Here is a 17,603-nt window from a genome sequence, read left to right as displayed (position 1 = left end):
GGCTATACTGGAGCAGACCTATACTGTTCTGGCAGTCTGCTGTTTTGGACAGTGCCTGATAATAATCATAGTTACAACATGGATGGACATACAGGTCAAAGGAATTTCAAGGCTGACATGCTCATCAGATGTACACTCTGTATAGGCCACTGAGAGCCACATCACTTACTGATGAGTCTTCTTCCCGAAAGTAATCTCCACCTATGTAGACCGCACAAACTCACTGTAGCCTTCCTGCTATAAGCTTGTGTGCTGATAACGGTTTAAAAAGGACCAGTTGTCCTCAAACCACCAGCTGAACTGGCATCCAATGTACTCCTGGAATTTAAGTCACTAACTCCAGCTGGTACATTATGTATCTCACATCTAGCCTGCACGTGAGGGTACTGGGACATCTATTAAAAAATAAAGCTGTATCCTTTTGTTTCTGCAGATTTTGACTTAGAGTTTGTACTAACTGCCCTTGTAAATGAACTGGAATGAAGACAGACACTCTCCCAAACTGCTTTGGATGAAATGAGATCTGTTCAGCAATAATTGAGCACACACGCATTCTAAAAAGCAAAGCTGGTACAGGAGGCCAGTATGATATAGAAATAAGATCAGCTCATACTGAAGTGTTGTGCCCATGCGAACACATTCTGCCACAAGAATAATTTAGTAAGAAAGCTTTACCTCAGATCAAGACACATGAGAATGATATGCTCTTGCACAGGTCTAAAAAGAAAATAGAGCATGAAGTCTCGCTACATGAAACAGTAACAGAAAACAGCAGGTATCCTTCCCCAGAATCACACCAAACCCTTTTTCATTTCTTTAACGCTCCATAGTCCAAGAACTTATTTTCCTCCCTTCCTCTCTCACTGTTCCTTTTATTAAGTCCAACTATTTCTTGTACTGGCTACTTGTAGAGTTCTGGACTTTGCTTGCAATAACAATCTCTCTCCCCACCTGCCAGCAAAAGGATGGCTATTTTACAGATACCTTCAGTATCAAGATTCATCAACACAAAAATGGACACCAGAAAGCAGAACAGTACATTAAAAGAAGAACTGAAACTACAATTGTGCAGTGATTTGGTAAGATTAAGATTCTGCCATTCAATTTAAGTGAGTTAAGTAGTAGACAAGACACCACCACACAAACAATTGGAAAAGTAACGAAGATCAGTATAGATGATGGTATTTTGTGTCCATGAGACACTAAAAAAGAAACTTGACTAGTTTTCTTAACTAAAAAGGTCAGTTCAGACCTCAGAAGAAGTAAAAGACCAAATCAAAGGAATAACAGCACATGTATTTGTTAGTTTCATAAAATGTATGTTCTGTAGAATACAGTATAAGAATAAAAAGGACTCAGTAATACACAAATTCCCTGCTGATGATTTGCTGTTAAATATTCTGTACAATGTGGGGAACAATGTGCCTTTTGCACAGCTAGCATAGTAGTGAATCAAACACAAATCACACCTACAACAGTAGAACCCAGAGTTCCTAACTGGGATCACAGAGCATACTTCCTGTTGCTCTAAAATAAAGGAAAATGCATCTTAGCCCTAAATGGTTCACGAACAGAAGCAAAAGGAAAAGCTGCCATGAAATTATAAATACAAACAGACACCCAACTTGTGCAAGATCCACTGACAGGCAAAGATAATAGCACTAAGGAGGAGATGTTTGCGTCCTCAGTTATGATGCCAGATATGTAGTGATATTCTGCTTCCAGTTCCAAAGGTTTAATATGATTTTGAGCAGACTTGGTCATGCCCTTTAAATACAACAGATTTTAAACACAGCCTTTGACCCAAAAAGTCCATTAACAATTCCATGACAGACCAATACAGATCATTCTATATCTGCCATAATTATATACTATTTCTCTAGGGAATTGTTACTGGTCACAGCCAACAAAGAAGTCTGGAAAGGCTTCCACTTAGACCTTGTCTCTTAGTGCTCCTTAGGTCCTTTAACAAAGAAAAACACTTGGGACACAATTTCATAGCAAATTGTTTAACATTTCAGTGCATTTCACTGTAACAGCCCCTTCTTCAGGCTCTTCATGTATTTAGGTACTCGAGTTTGTTCTTTACCCAAATATTGTCTCTTGCTCTTTCTACATGTGAAAAATACTCTAACTTTACAACTATACCAGTTATGAAGACCTGATCTACACAAGTGTTATTGAAAGCTTTCTATTAAGGTGTTTAAAAATTAAAGGATGGCATCTTTTGAAATTTTCATTGTTAGTTTAACTGGATTATTTCCAGTACAGCTAATCTAAACATTGTCTTTTGTAACAGCAAGTACACGAGCGATGAGTGCTTCTTAAACCCTGACCAGGCAAGAATCAGCAACACAGCTGCATGAATGTAAGTGCATGCACACGCATACTGTAACAAGAGAACTCAGAAGAACTGCTGACATCCCAACACTGAGCTCAACAGTTAGCTACCAAACAATTAACAACCACAAGAGCTTATGGGCATCATTTCCATCAAAACTGAAGTTCAGATCCTAGTGCAAGGGTTTTGTAATCTTGCAAGTATATGATTAAAGCTTTGCAAGTATATAATTGAAGCTTACAGTAAAATGTACCTGAAGTTAAACCTAACGGCTTCGGTGAACTTCATAGCTCCTTCATCACTTTTCTCCAGACAGAGGTTTGGTTTTTTTTTTTTGGTAGGTTTAGAATCCAAACTAAGAGACCTTCAAACACAAGCAACATGTACTACAGAACACAGACATACACACATATGTAGCTAAGTCCCCTGGGGTTTTTTGTTGCTGATGTTTTCGCTATTTTTATGTTCTACAGACAATCTTTATAAAAGATTAGTTTCATCATATGCATACTATATTACAGCCATATTTCTACCACATGAATAAATACTTGTAATATATTAAAAAAATCAGAACATAAATCTTGCTTTTGAAAACTTACCAATGCCCAATGTATTTAAGGCTTACTAAGCAATTTCAAATTTCTAATAGTCTCTACATTTGAAAAATGCATTAGTAAAGTTTACAGATTTTTAAAAACAGTTTGACCACCTCTCTTAAATGTTTAACAGCTTCCCTGCTCCATAAACATATGCTAGCTTTTCTTTCACCTCTCTCCTTTCACACTTCATGTTTTTATATTGTTGTCTTTACAAAAGGAACAAAAGTATAAAAAAAGACACAAACAATACTCAGTTCAGCTCTTTTCAAACTTAACAAAATTCTATTAAGTATTCAGGGTAGATTTGGTTGGCATCAAAGATAACAAAGATCTTTGGGTTCCAGGTGTTATCCACACAGCTGTCATATAAGTTCACAAAACTTCCATCTTTTGAAGGAGGCCTCATGTATTTTGAATCACCATTGATATAGTCACCAGTTAATACACGAGCAAGAAACATGACTTTATCTGGTCTATGCAGATGAGGCTGCAGATTCACACCATGAATTTGAAAAGTATCTCCATGCTTCATGTCCTCTTTGCAGAAACGACTGGAATATGATGCATCTCTTGCAAAATAGGTCCCTTTCAAATAAAAAAAAATCTGGTAACATTCTTATCACGACAGCTTAACTACTAGAACACGTGTATAGGTATCAGGATGATGAAAGATGTCTGTTCTTTTATGGTCATTAGCAATCCAAATCTTTTTTTTTTTTTCCTAAATCGTTTGATTATAGCAACATGACCAAATATTTTAGTGGGAACGTTTTAGTAGGGAGATTGTCTTGTGATCAACACTGCTTTTTTGGGCATCCCTTCCCCATGCTCCCTGGTCCTACCAGCCAGTTGTGACAATTACATTTCTTACTGCATCCTAACTTTAAGTCTTAACTACACTTGATGTCAAAGCAGAGCTATATTAAACAGCTCTTGGATAAACACAGGGAGTACATCACGAAGAACATACTACAGGGAACACTTAACGACGTTGAACTGTTAAGATTACCAAACTGTTGCATGTGACAAAAATATTTACCTTTTCCATATACAGCAGCATGCATCCCATTTATTCTCCAGTCAAAGTTATGAATACATATTGCTTCTACAAATTCATTACTGGTGCCATGAAATAACATCTGCTCATTAATAGTTAGGACACCTCTTTTCTTCTTTAGTTGAGCTTTTTTCCTACAGAGAACACACAATAGAGCATTACAAACATCTGTACAATCAAATTAAGTTGCTACTCTGAAAACACTGCAGAGGGGACAGAGCTAAAACACTCCATAAATTCCACTTTCACAAGTGTCTAGATGATCCTAGTTTTTAAACAGATCAGAATTCTTAAGGTATGTGTTTAGAAATCACACACTTCTGGATGCTGTGGACTATTTTCAGAAGTAATCCAAGATTAAGAAAAAAGGTCTTTTATACCAATTTTATCAACATTGTTCATAGTTTCAGTGTGGTCATTTTCTGCAGATACATTTTTAAAAGAAAGGCATTTTTCTCCCATTTTGTTCCTTCCGCCTACTTACATAGCATGGTGTCCTAGTTTCAGGTGGGATAGAGTTTTCTTTCTAGTAGCTGATATAGTGCTATGTGTTGGATTCAGTATGAGAAGAATGTCAATAACAGACTGATGTTCTCAGTTGTTGCTAAGTAGTGTTTAGACTAAGTCAAGGATTTTTCAGCTTCTCATGCCCAGCCAGCAAGAAGGCTGGAGGGGCACAAGAAGTTGGGAGGGGACACAGCCAGGGCAGCTGACCCAAACTGGCCAAAGGGGTATTCCATACCATGTGACATCATGCCCAGTATATAAACTGGGGGGAGTTGGCCAGGGAGGGATCGCTGCTCAGGAACTAACTGGGCATCGGTCCGTGAGTGTTAAGCAATTGCAATGTGCATCACTTGTTTTGTATATTCCAATCCCTTTATTATTATTATTGTCATTTTATTATTGTTGTTATTATCATTATTAGTTCCTTCCTTTCTGTTCTATTAAACTGTTCTTATCTCAACCCACAAGGTTTACCTTTTTCCTTCCGGTTCTCTCCCCCATCCCACTGGGTGGTTGGGGATTGAGTGAGTGGCTGCGTAGTGCTTAGTTGCTGGCTGGGGTTAAACCATGACACATGGTGGGAGGGATAACAAAGTTAGTGGATTATAAAGTATAATTACCCAGGTAAACCAGCAAAAACACTAAAAATAAAGTTACCTAATTTTTTAGGTAAAATTACTTTAACATGATAATTTCACAATGGTTTTCTGAATTTATGGTTCACATACTGCCTAAAAGAGATAAGTTGTGCATTGACAGGGTTACATTGGTCTAGAATTTTGAAAAAAAAAAAAAAAAAAAAAAAAGATGACCTTATACTACAGGTGAACATATATTACATTCTCATGGACAGAAGGCCATAGCACACCTTCAATTAAAGAAGAGATACATTTTCCATCAATCTTTTTTAAGTGACTTTCTGTCAGCTGGGGTTTCCTAAGATTTATGAAGAAGCCGACTCTGGAGCTGTGTCTGAATCACTGAGCTGTTCCTAGTTATGATCCCTTGACTGTCCAGACAAAAACAAGTCAGAGTGCATCATAGCTTTGTTCTTGTAGGAAGAAAATTCAGGTGCATAGACAAAAGCCACAGTGCATGGGGCACCGTGCTACATACTTAGGTTTATCAGGCACATACTTAGGTTTCTCAAATTAAGCAATCTGCTTATAACTGGAGTGCACACTTGAATTGGGGAAGCGTTCTCAGGGCCTACAGTTGAGATGTCGTCCAAGGAAGTCCTATCAACCAGGTCCAGGGAAAGAGACAGGCAGCAAGGATCCTTTATCATATTAATGGCATTACATTGCAATTATGCATTATTTATAAGTAAGTACATTTCACAGAAGCTAAAATCTTGCAGTAAGTAGCTTGAAAGATATGTTTATTCTGTTTTATTGTTCAGCTTTTTTTTTTTTTCTCCTCCAGTTAGTGCAAACTAAAATACCTATGTCTCGGCAACTTAATTTTTTTTGGTCTTTTTTTTCCCTACAACTGCTTTCCAAATCAGAAGAATGTCAGTAGAATCTCAAGGGCATCTGGAAGGTTTCACTAATAATCTCATTTGTGACATTCTGTGTCAGAGAGACAGAGGTTCCAGGCACTCAAGTTCCACTCTATTAGCAATTCAACAAAACCCAGGAGCCAATATTCCCTGCATCTTGAGAAAACTACCTGTGTGAGGCAACACCTCTGAGCTAAGGGTTAGTAATGCTGCACATTTGAAATTTTTCTGTCAGCAGCCCTCTGTTGTTGGCTGCTGATCTCTGACAACGTATAAAGGTAGCCTAGAGTAACTTCTCCTGAAACAGGGGAACAGAACAAATTTATAGAAAAGGTGAATAATCAATTGTCCAAAAATGTTCTGTAACAGTACTTCACTATCTCTGATGAGTTCATTTCATAAAAACAATTTAAAATAGTCATTAGTATGGGAACTATTATAACAGGCAAACATGTTTTGACCACTACAATGACACATATAATCATTCAAGCAGTGCTCAAATTTAATCACTGACCTTATCGAACAAACAAAACACTTTCTCAAAACCACAAAAGTTTAAGTAGCAATTGTTCCTCCTAAGTAGTGGACTATACTGAGCACACTGGGAAGGTAGTTCTGCAGAATGCAGAAATGCCACAGCGGGATTTTTTGTTGATTTGGAACAGAAATCAAGGAGTCCAACTATTCTAAACACCATCACCGTAGCACTTTCCACCAGCAGTAACAAGCTAATCCAGTAAAACAAAATGAAGCTGATCCACCGCTCAGAAGGCTCTCATACAGCCAGTTTGCTCAAAAAAGGAGAAACGCAAAGCAAAACTAAATACCCGGAGACATGCTCTTTGTACTTATGCAAGCACACAAGCTGTTTCTAAAGATGGTCAGCAATCGCACTGATAAAACACAGTTTTCTACTTGCCGTACTTCTCTACAACATCAGACTGAGATGCATGAACCAAAATACGCCAGACTAAAATACACCTGTTGCTTTCACTTTCCCACATGGGACACCAAAAGAACTTTTAGTGAATTTGAAATGCTGGAATACCTTCTTCTTTGCAATATACTACTGGGCAATAATTTCTTCACCAGTGTAAGCCCATCTACTCCAAGGCTGTATTTTACCCTCAGCAGAAAAGCAGCTAAGCCTCAATTGCATACACTTATTCCAGCAATTTTCATCGTTAATTGCATTTTTTTGATACAGGAAAGAAGTTTTAAAACTGAAATTACTTTTCTCCATATACTTTTATACTGTACAGGTACTAAAAAGTACCTTGGTTTGTAGTTATATGGCAATACTGTAATACTCCTGACGTATGAAATTCTAATTCCCATTCTCAGTTTTGTACCTTGAGAATATTCTAGCACAGCATCCATATATTCAGAGTTCTTAAGCCATGAATTCTACTCACTGACCAGTCAGGAAAACTAGTACACTCTCCAAATGACATCAGTTCCTAAGCTAAGCAAAAAAGGTCTTCCCCTGTCCCTCTACCATCTACACTGGAGACTCAAAGGATATTTACTTTGAAGTCTGCTTGCTACTCCTATTCTCAAAAACTAAGACTGGTATTAAGATGGTATAAATATACCTCTACAGAAACTTATTTGTAGAAAGGTAGATATTGAAACACAAGGCCAAGCAAATAAGCCTTAATACTTAAACAGGTAAACATAACCAAATAAATTTGCAATTAAGAGAAGACTAACTCTCTTAACCAAGAACTTAAATTCATTTCCTTATGTATATTCATGATACAGCTTTAAATTAACAATAAATTACATCTCTTTCAAAAAATCATATAAGTTATACAAATTGTTAATATACATCTGCTTAGTTATTTCCTCACTATATAACTTAGTTCAGTTGGCTTTAATAGTGTAGTACCTCTTCAAAACTGATTCTGATACGTACTCCTTCTTAGAGGCTACACAAACAACATTTGTCAAATACAACTGCTTAAGACTGATACTACAAAATAAGTGGAAACAGAACTTAGCACTTCCTACTTCTTCCAGGCCAGCACGATATGAAGAGGGAAAAGAAGAGAACTTACAAAAAGCTTTTGTAGCACATTACACTTAAAGAAATTACCTGAATATGTGCTAATTGGACACTTAATTCTGTCCTAGGTTTCATAAAGTTGAGAAGTTAAACAAGCCACAAATATTAATTTGCTTTGTTCTCTAAAAATTAAAATAATACAAGCCTGTCAAGGAATTGTGTTACAAAAAGCTTATTTTTGTTCTCCTTACTTCACCGTAAGTATCATGGGCATCTACCACACGGACATCCTGAACATCTTTAATGCATCAGTTTTATCTGTGCTACATCTAATGCCTATCTACAAGTATTACATTTCTGCATCTGTAGAAGCTACAGAGTTTTGAAAATGGAATTTTGAATGCAGAGGAATGACAAAGTTTTAAAAAGGTAAAGAGTAACACATTTTCATTAATAATAAAAGCAATTAAACATATTTCTGCTGCATGCCTTCAAGATTTGCTCCGTTAACAATCCTAAGACTGTTGGTTTTAGAAATAATCTCACCTGCAAAAAAACTCCCACAAGTCTAGATTTTGTATTCTCTTAATTCTTTTAATTCGGTGGCTATCCATTGTTTTTCCAAAGAGACTAGAAACTTCATTATATTCATTTGTTTTCTTTTGCAATGGAATAAGCTGGAAAAAAAGAGGTTAGTACGATTTCAATTCGATGCATTATTTCATTATCACATGTTTTTGACCAACTTGCATACCAACTCTTACCTGGTATGGCTCCTCAGTATTTACATTCTCCCAGTGTGAAGGCATAGGGATAGCCTCATTTTCACAGATGAAACTTGAAACAAAAAAAGGTAAAAACACATCACATCAAAGACATGAGGCATTTTCTTCCTGTCAAACTCCTGCTCCAAACAACATGGTATGCAAAAATCCCCAACTCATACAAAACTACTTAGAGTTTTAATTCAAACAAAGGCTGCTGTCAGCAGGTAAGGTCAAAGGCAAGAGGTCTTATTTTTGTATTCAAATTCTGGCTTAGCTTACTATAAATAAACCACGGTAATGAACAGTTTTAATACACCATCTACACAACAAAAGATAGGAAGATAAGTCAGAAGAGATGGTCAGAAAGGTCCGCAACATCAGGAAAGCAACACTAATTTAGAAATGTGAGAGTGTAGATACAGCCTGAACATTCCAAATTATCAGGAATTACAACTAGCCTAAGCCTCTGGAAACTGAGCCCTCATTTGAATGTATTTAAAAGCATCATGTTAGAAATACACACTTGAAAATTACAGTTGAATTTGTTTTTAGAAAAAACAAAACCAAACCCTCAAAAAAAAGTGTTTTAAGCATATACACCACATACGTAGCAGCTTTTAAGCCTTAAAACCAGGACTAAAAGAAGCAATCTCCTGAAAGTAAAGAATGGTGTCATCACATGGCAGAAGAGTACTGAATGCAATTATTCAAGAAACAAAAAAATGGAAGTGAATTGCCACATTATTGCACATACTCTTCAGCAAATATCTACTAAAAAAGAGTTGACACTTAAAAAAAAAAACAAAAAACCCAGGCCTTCTTGAATGTCCACATAAAAAAGATGGCTACTACATTTCTTATTAAAAATGCCAGATTTCTTTTTGAAAGTATAACCAGGCTACAATTTAGAACTAAAATTATTTCTAAGAAACTATTTGGGGAAAACCCCCACATATCCCATATAGTCAATTATACCTGTGATAGTATCACCGCATAGATCAGTTTATTGTTTAGTGAGTATCAGATTTACATCAGTACAGCTTTACATCTAATGACTGATCAAATGCTAAGAAACTTACAATCTAAAGCAATTAGACTCATAAAAAAATCTGGTTGCTATGATGCAATTTCTTGTAATTTCAAATCATTTTAGAGTAAACAATTAAAACATACAGGCAAGAAAATATAACTCAAATATTTTTTGCTGTTACAATAATACTTCTAAATAATTTATGAAGTCATGATTACAATGGAACAAACTACTCCATTTTTTGCTGCTGCTTCTCCACAGAAATTCTGATTCAACAGGTATTTACAGCAAGGGACTCCAATTGCTAAAGTCAGGCACAGCTTTAAGAACCTTGCCAAAGGATATCAGTATTCAGTATGCCTTGCCTCTCCCACTGCACATTCCTTACTTTCTCAGAAAAAAGATAAAAAACAAACTAAAAATTCATTTGTCACTCTTCTCTGAAATGTCTTCCTTCTTCACTTGACTAGCTCTCCCATCTTGGTTCACCTCAAACTGTTTGATGCAAAAAGTAAATAAATATAAACAATAAATATAAAACATATTTTTGTTTCATTTTACTTAGAAGAATCAGGAATAAAATAAAAATAAGGAGTCTTCCTTTTATTTCCTTACCTGAAAGCACTGATAGAAAAGGGAGCTCTCTTTATTGGACGTTGCTTAAGGGTAGTTAGGTTGGTTTGTTTCATCACTGTGCATAAAACAAGAGTTAGGATGAAAATTTCTGGAATTCATCTATAGCATATGAAACATTTAAGTGTCATTTTTTAAAATAACATTACTGCACCCAAAGTTGCTTGACAGGAATTCCTATTTCTACAATTAACAAATCAGCATTTTCAATAAATGTTTCTAAATACTGGCCTCAGAATCATTGTCATTTATATGAGTTGACAAAATGAGTAAATATTACACAAACAAAATGTTTATTGTTAAAATACCCATCTAACATTCAGCCCCACTAAATCACTGGCAAAACTTCCACTGACTTTAATACAACTAGGATGACAAAGCACATTACGACTGTCCTTAAGGCAAAACATCATGACCTACAAACAGTAACATAAAAATCATTCTTTAGCATTTGCATTTAGTGTTTTTATTCCAGATGCAAAACAAAGGTTTTTTTAAACAGACATTTCAACACAAGCAAACATAAACCTCCTTGTATTGTTACATACTACTATACTCCCAGTACATCGCTGTTTTACCCAGTCCCCACTTTCTGTATTTGAAATACTATTATTTTCTTTCATTTGGAAAAGGCTTCTATTTAAGCATATAGCCGTTTCATAATTTAATCAGAAAATAAACAAAGTATGGATAGAAAAGCTTAAAAAAAAAAAAAAAAAAGAGGAAGTCATTAGAACACACCTTTGAACAAAGGACAGATTAATTTATAATTAGTTACATACATGAGAATCCTGTAATATTCTGCAATTTACAAGCGTAGCATAAGTGAGATCTTTACAATCTACTAGAAAAATCCTTTTGCCTCTCTCCTTGTTATTCTGAGAACAGAATTGGCTTCAACTACTTGCTGAATTATTAAATCACTTTGATGCCAGTATTTTGCAGGAAACTTCTTTCATATCAATGTTTCTTATACAGACTCTGAATGGAAGAGGTTTTTCAAGCTTACATGAGTTGCATGTTAAAGAAAAAAGGTTCAAACTTCCCAGTCCCATAAATGTATGCTACTTACCACCTACAGCTGAGGTAAGTGGCGGTTACATGATGGAGTGCTACTAAACAAGACATGCTACTTTTATTAATAAACTACACTAGAAAATGTAAGAGGGCAGCTGCTTCTAAGAACTCCTGTGTACTTTCCAGTGAAGATGACATTTCCAATCACAAGTTTTTGCACTAGATACAAGGACAATAATTTGCTGAATGAACAAATGAACCAGTGTATCTGGCACCTTCTATTATTTAAATTTACTCTATGAAACTATACGTACCTGCAAAGTCTAGCGTGTAGTTAAATTTTGCAGTAGTAAAAGAAACAGAACCATGTGGGTTTGTTCGGAAGCTCCTTTCAATATCTTCACTGCTAACAGAGCAATGACTGTTTGAATCGGTCTTCAAAATAAATGAAAAAGCACATTTAGACAAATTCAGCAATAGGTAGTTTGATGTATGGAATCCATCATAGCTAACCTCATAGGTATAAATAACCTCATAGGTATTTACCTGAAACATATGCCATTTACCACACTCAGCCAAATAAAACCAGCCCCACTGGGTATCTGAGGTATCCATCTCTTCAACTGAACTTTCCATCTTTGGAAAAAAATCTTCTGATGTTCTTTGAAGCATTTCCTGAAACATTCACACACATACACAAAAAAAGTTTTGATACTATTTGCAAAAATGCATTATTTGAGAAATTCATAAAAAAGCAAAATAAAGTGAATTTGCAATACTTAAAAAACAAAACCTTGGCAGGCAAAGGGCAGATTTGTTTTCTCTTTTTCAGAGAAAAATTCTCAATTTGCTACTTATCCAGTATAATCCTTTAAGTTAGTTAAACATTTTCAAAACTCTCTCAAATGTCTGTAAGTGTGCCCGTAAAGGCAAGAGCTATAGGTTTTATCAGATCAGAGAGGTGCTAAATTTCATACTGATGGTCATATGAGCAAGGCCATTCATATATACAACAGGTTCTGAGTTACATACCACTCAGGAATGAAGTGTTGGGGTTACACCTGATAGCTTGATGAAAACATCTACTAGGTACTCACCAGCAGTGAACAAATCAGACTGGATATCAGAAGTTATCAGAAAAAAAACTTAAAAACTAAGACAAAGAACGTAATTATTTTAACTGTGCAAGTCCACCTTATTCCTCAACACTGCATGAAGGTTTGTTTCCCCCCAATGCACCCACTTAAAAATGATACAGTAAAATTACTGGTATTCTGTACTTGTAATTACAGAGAAGGTTTGCCCCAAAAGCCAGAGTAGCGTCTACACCAGCAATGACTACCATAGTTGGGATTCTGCAGGATGGAAGAAAAAGGATTGAGAAAAGGATATAGCAGAGGTCTACAAAATCATGACAAAACCGAAAAGGGAATAACGAATCACATTTTCTTCCAACGTAAGAAGGAGACACCTATCAAAGGCTGCACGTGTCAAGTTCAAAACAAGTGAAAGAGAAAATTCTTCATAAAACAGATGGCAATCTATGGAATTCCTTTTCCTGGTATGCTGTGGATGCTGCAAATTTCTGGAAGTTTGAAAAGCAACTAGACAAGTTCAAGCCTACCAAGAGCTATGCCAGAATACCTTTGGAAGCACAGTCCCTGCCAGATTACAGCTCCTTCTTCATACATCAGTAAAATCCTGAAAACTCTGAAAGTACTTGACTCTACTTGCACACGTCTCCTAACGTGTCAACTCTGTCTGCCACCCCCCTCCTCAAGCAAAAATTCTAAGTAGGTTGGGGGGAATCTTTCAGAGAAAGAAGCTTGCCCTACTCCCAGAAAAGGTCAGCAATTCATCCACTCTAACTGCTTAACCAAGACTGGCACTCTTCCCAACAATTTCCTCAACTTAACTTTTGCTTCCAAGAAATGGAACAACACCCTCCAGCACAAGTAAGTCAAACAATGTCCAGTTAATATCCTGGATGCTTCAGCTGTTTCCTGGACACTTCAACCCAGGAAAAAGGAGAGACCTGAAGAAGGCAAAAACTGGAGACCAGAAGTAGGCACCAGGTGGCCAGTGCTACTGGGACAGGAGTTGAGAGCAGAAGGCATTTCTTCCAGCACTACCCTTCCCCCTTATTTTTCCCAAGCTAGCCATCTGTGGTTGTTTGAAAGACAATCCCAGGAACCTCTTTATGGTGCTTGCTAGAGACTGTATTCTAATCATCAAAAGCTCCAAGGGGCTACAAAAATCTAGGTGCTTAGAAAACAGGGAAATCGGAAGTGGGCCTCCACCACATCTCTAAATTGCAGAATTGGACGGCAAACCTACTTTAGTACAAATGGAAGCTTACACAAGGCTCCATACATGGATAGCTGACTCAAGTTCAAGCAGAACTACACTAAAGGTACATCAGCTACATGGAAAAATATTTTGAAACAGATAAGAAAATTGTTCTCCATTTCAGAGGGCATCTGCCAACATCTCTTCTATTCCTCACAGCAATGCAAAGTCACAGAGCCTACACTCGCTTGGTGTTAAAGCACAAGTGGCCAATATCTTTTGTTGACGTTTCACCTTCAACTTGATTCTTCCTCTCAGATGAATATTTGGCCATGTCCCCTCCTACAGAGAGGAGGCAGAGGTAATCTACACTTTTTTAAAGCTAAGCCGAAAGCAATTCAGGCTTTTTTTTGGTAACGTTTAGTCTTCTCACATTCCCACTAACACGGCCAGACCTCAGCTCCATCGCAACGTTAGTTTAGGGCCTTGAATCTGATCAATCAAATCAGTATTGTTGTTTGAACAAGTTACAAACAGAGGAGGCATGCTCATCCGTGCCCCGTCAACACACTTACACTCCTCTGGGGGCAACGCAGCCTCCAGAATAAACCATTTACTAAGGAGACAGTTACTCTCATAGCTTTCAAAAATGTTACATTCAATCCACATGTATTACTCTAGCCTCAAAGTCTAGGGAAGGCAGGTAGATTCCAGGATACCTAGAAGTATGGAATAACAACCCAAAGGCATGAAACACAGAAAGCCATAAAAACAAAACAGCTGTTCTCAAAGGTGATACAAATCCAAAATGCTTGAAGGAAATTGCTCAACTTACTGATGAATTCAAAATCAAACCGACACTGTTTATAAGGAGCAGGTAGCTTTTTGTCCAAAAACTCTGAACGCATGCAGAGTGAGCAGAAAAATCTCAGTGGGTTTTTCTGGATCATAGGATGTCAACTATCAAGGATGTAGCAATGGGAATTTTATTAGCAATGCCGTTGCTAACAGGCAGCCTCTCAACTCCCATTATTAGCACTGTTTCTACTGGTCCAGGGGTTACCAGAACAGCTCAAATTAAACACAATTACTCTGGCAGCAAAAACTTCCTCCTAAACAGAACGAATGCTCATTGTGTGTTGTGCTGCGACTGAATGGCTTTACTACTACTGGGAACGCATTGCCTCATTTTTCCAGAAGTACTTTTAAGTTTGAAGGATAAACACGCTTTGCAGCGTGTAGAATCACAGAATGGTTTGGGTCGGAAGGGGCCTTAAGGATCATCTAGTTCCAACCCCCCTGCCATGGGCAGGGACACCTTCCACTAGACCAGGTTGCTCAAAGCCCCATCCAACCTGGCCTTGAACACTGCCAGGGATGGGGCATCCACAGCTTCTCTGGGCAACCTGTGCCAGGGCCTCGCCGCCCCCATGGTAAGAAAAATACAGAAGCATCCCGACAGGCGATCGGTCTGCGTTCTCGTGCTGCCCGCTCCCACCTGGCAGGCTGGGCTTTACTGCCGAAGACTCTTTTGCCTGCAGACGGCACCTTTGCCCGGCTCCCCGCCGGCAACGCCGGCCGTGCCAGGGGTCTCTCCGGCTCCTCCTCAGAGAGCAGGGCGCCTGAGCGGCGGCAAGGGCGCAGGGCCGGGGGGGGGGGGGCGAGGAGGAAGAGCGGCACTGGCACCAGTACGGGGCGCAACGTGGAACGAGACACCCCCCCCGCAGCTGCGTCGCCACTTACCCCCTCTGTGCCGCAGGGGACCGCCGCCGCAGTCACCCCCGTGGCCGACCCCCTCCAGAGCCGACCCCCCCCGAGAGCTCAAGGTACGCGGCGGGGCGGTCCGGCCAAGCACAGCGCCGGCACCCCGCCGGCTGGGTTGCCGCAGCCCGCCCCGAAGATGGTGGCCTACGCCCCCCGCCCCCTCCCTCCCTCAGCCCGGCAGCGCGCTGCCCGGCGGGGCGGGACAGCGGCCCGCGGGGCCAGCCTAGTACGGAGACGGGCCGAGGAGGAAAAAGACGAAAGGAGCGGCCGTTGGCCCCGGCTCCCGCCCGCCCCCACTCACCGCATCGGCCGCCCACCCCGGGCCTGCTCCCCACATACCGCCCGGAGCGGGGCGGGGGGGGAGAGGCGGGAGGGAGGGGGTGGGTGGGCAATGCGTGTGGGAGGGACGCGTCACCGCTCGGCCGGCGGGCGCTTCCGTTAACGGTGGCAGAAGAAAGGGGCGGGGCGACAGCTGCTACAGGTCGCGTCCGATAGGCTCACCACGCAGAGGGGCGAGGCCTGGTAATACAAATGTGCAGCGGGGAGGCGGGGCCGGGGAGGCGGGGAGGCGTCCTTGTCGTGCCGCTGGGGGGGAGTCCATCGCCGCTCGCCGCTCGCCCGGGGCGGAGCCGTGACCCTTCCGCCCCCCCCCGCGGCGGGCGTCTGTCGGCCTGCCCGACGGCGGTACCGGCTGCCAGCCGCGCGGGCTCTGGGGGCCTTCCCGGTGCCCCCGGCGTTTTGGCGGTGAGGGGCTGTGGAGCAGCACCCCGCGCCGCCCGGTGCCCCCCTCACCCCCCGCAGCTTCGGCGCTGTGTTCTTCTGATCGTTGGCTGTGCGCCTGCATGGCTACGGGCCTCTGCTTGGCCAGGGAATTTTTACAGCCCGTAATTTTCCTGTGAAATACACGAATACCTGAGCCTGTATATGCATTTAATTCCGCGTAGGTAGCATTTTAAAGAACTGATACCGCGTTAGCGCCAGGCAGGGCAGCTGAAGTGACCGTTCCCACCGTGCCTGAGGTGTGACTAAGGCAAAGAGGGAGTAAGAACCGCGGCCTGTCGCCGGCGTCCGTCAGCTGGGCCTTGGGGTCCGTGGGAGGCTTTATGCTACAACCGAGACCGAGAAACAGCAGCGGCAGCAGCTCCAGGGCCGCTCGGTCAGAGAGGCCGCGGCCACGAGCACAGCTCACCCCGGCCTTTTGGTGCGGGGGCTCCGGGATGAGCGGAAAAGCAGGCCGTGATGCCTGCTAAAGCAGTCTGCAGTCAGCCAGTGGGCTGGTGACTTCAAAAAACGGGCAGTCCTCATAAAGCTGTGCAAAGCCGTCACAGCACATCCTGCTGTGAAGGGTTTTCGTTGAGCAGCATGCCAAAAACAACACAGGTGGATTGAAAACGAGGAGTTTCTCAAGTTCTGAGGGAGTGTCAGGCAGGATATGGATCCAGATTCTGGCTGTACCGACCTTGCCTCTGAATACAGAGTTAGAAGAGGTTATTTTTCTGAGTTAAAAGGTTAAGCAGCTTGTGGTGGATCACTGGGGGTATTTCACTGACATGAACATGATGCTTCTGGAATAAAGGAGTTTTCCAGAAGTAGGGACATCTTTTTCCAGCCATGAATAACACTCATGTAGGGAATAGCTTCTCTGTGCAGCCTCTCCATCTTTGCTCCCTGTGCTGGGCCAAGATTATCTCTGAGGAGAGAAAAGCATTTGTGGAATACTTTTGTGCCCAGTTACACTGGACAGCAGAAGCAACTGTCAGTAGTTTCTTCCGTGTCTGGGGAACGTAGTGAGCAAGATTGAGATGATCAGAGAAAGTCCCACACTACAAACTGTGGGGTTGGGAACCTGTGGTTGTCTGGAAAGTCTGGAGAGGATAGTCATCCATAAGAAGAAGAGGTGAAATTACATCCCACATCTCTGTGTAACCTCATGGTGTCTCTTTCCACCAGCACGCAAGTGATGTGTAAGAGTGTACTGGGTCTGGCTGGGATAGAGTTAATTTTCGTTGTAGCAGCTGTGCTACATGTGTATGGTGCTGTGGTTTGGATTTGTGACTAAAACAGCCTTGATAACACACCTGTGTTTTGGC

At 40.5% G+C, this 17,603-nt stretch overlaps 1 protein-coding gene across 1 annotated transcript; it reads right to left on the bottom strand.

The window, feature by feature from the left end:
* Positions 1–1,275: 1,275 nt before the first annotated feature.
* Positions 1,276–15,874, bottom strand: PARP11 (poly(ADP-ribose) polymerase family member 11). The gene is made up of 8 exons (XM_052790211.1): positions 15,815–15,874; positions 12,007–12,135; positions 11,775–11,895; positions 10,426–10,501; positions 8,778–8,850; positions 8,560–8,690; positions 3,980–4,131; positions 1,276–3,525 (listed from the first exon to the last, which is right to left on the bottom strand). Exons 1-8 carry the CDS (start codon positions 15,848–15,850, stop codon positions 3,212–3,214), a joined length of 1,032 nt encoding a protein of 343 aa, XP_052646171.1. The 5' UTR covers positions 15,851–15,874; the 3' UTR covers positions 1,276–3,211.
* Between the last annotated feature and the right edge of the window lie 1,729 nt (positions 15,875–17,603).

Source organism: Harpia harpyja, chromosome 6 (genome assembly GCF_026419915.1).
Source record: "Harpia harpyja isolate bHarHar1 chromosome 6, bHarHar1 primary haplotype, whole genome shotgun sequence".
Lineage (NCBI taxonomy): Eukaryota > Metazoa > Chordata > Aves > Accipitriformes > Accipitridae > Harpia > Harpia harpyja.
This window is presented reverse-complemented; position numbering and strand designations above follow the sequence as displayed.

Excerpts from the sequence above, each read along its gene's own strand:
- PARP11 (XM_052790211.1), bottom strand. The coding sequence starts at position 15,850 with ATGTGGGGAGCAGGCCCGGGGTGGGCGGCCGATGCG. Across the intron at positions 8,851-10,425 it reads TTTTCTATCAGTGCTTTCAG|TTTCATCTGTGAAAATGAGG; the intron begins GTAAGGAAATAA and ends TTTTGTTTCAAG. Across the intron at positions 8,691-8,777 it reads ATACTGAGGAGCCATACCAG|CTTATTCCATTGCAAAAGAA; the intron begins GTAAGAGTTGGT and ends CTTTTTTTCCAG.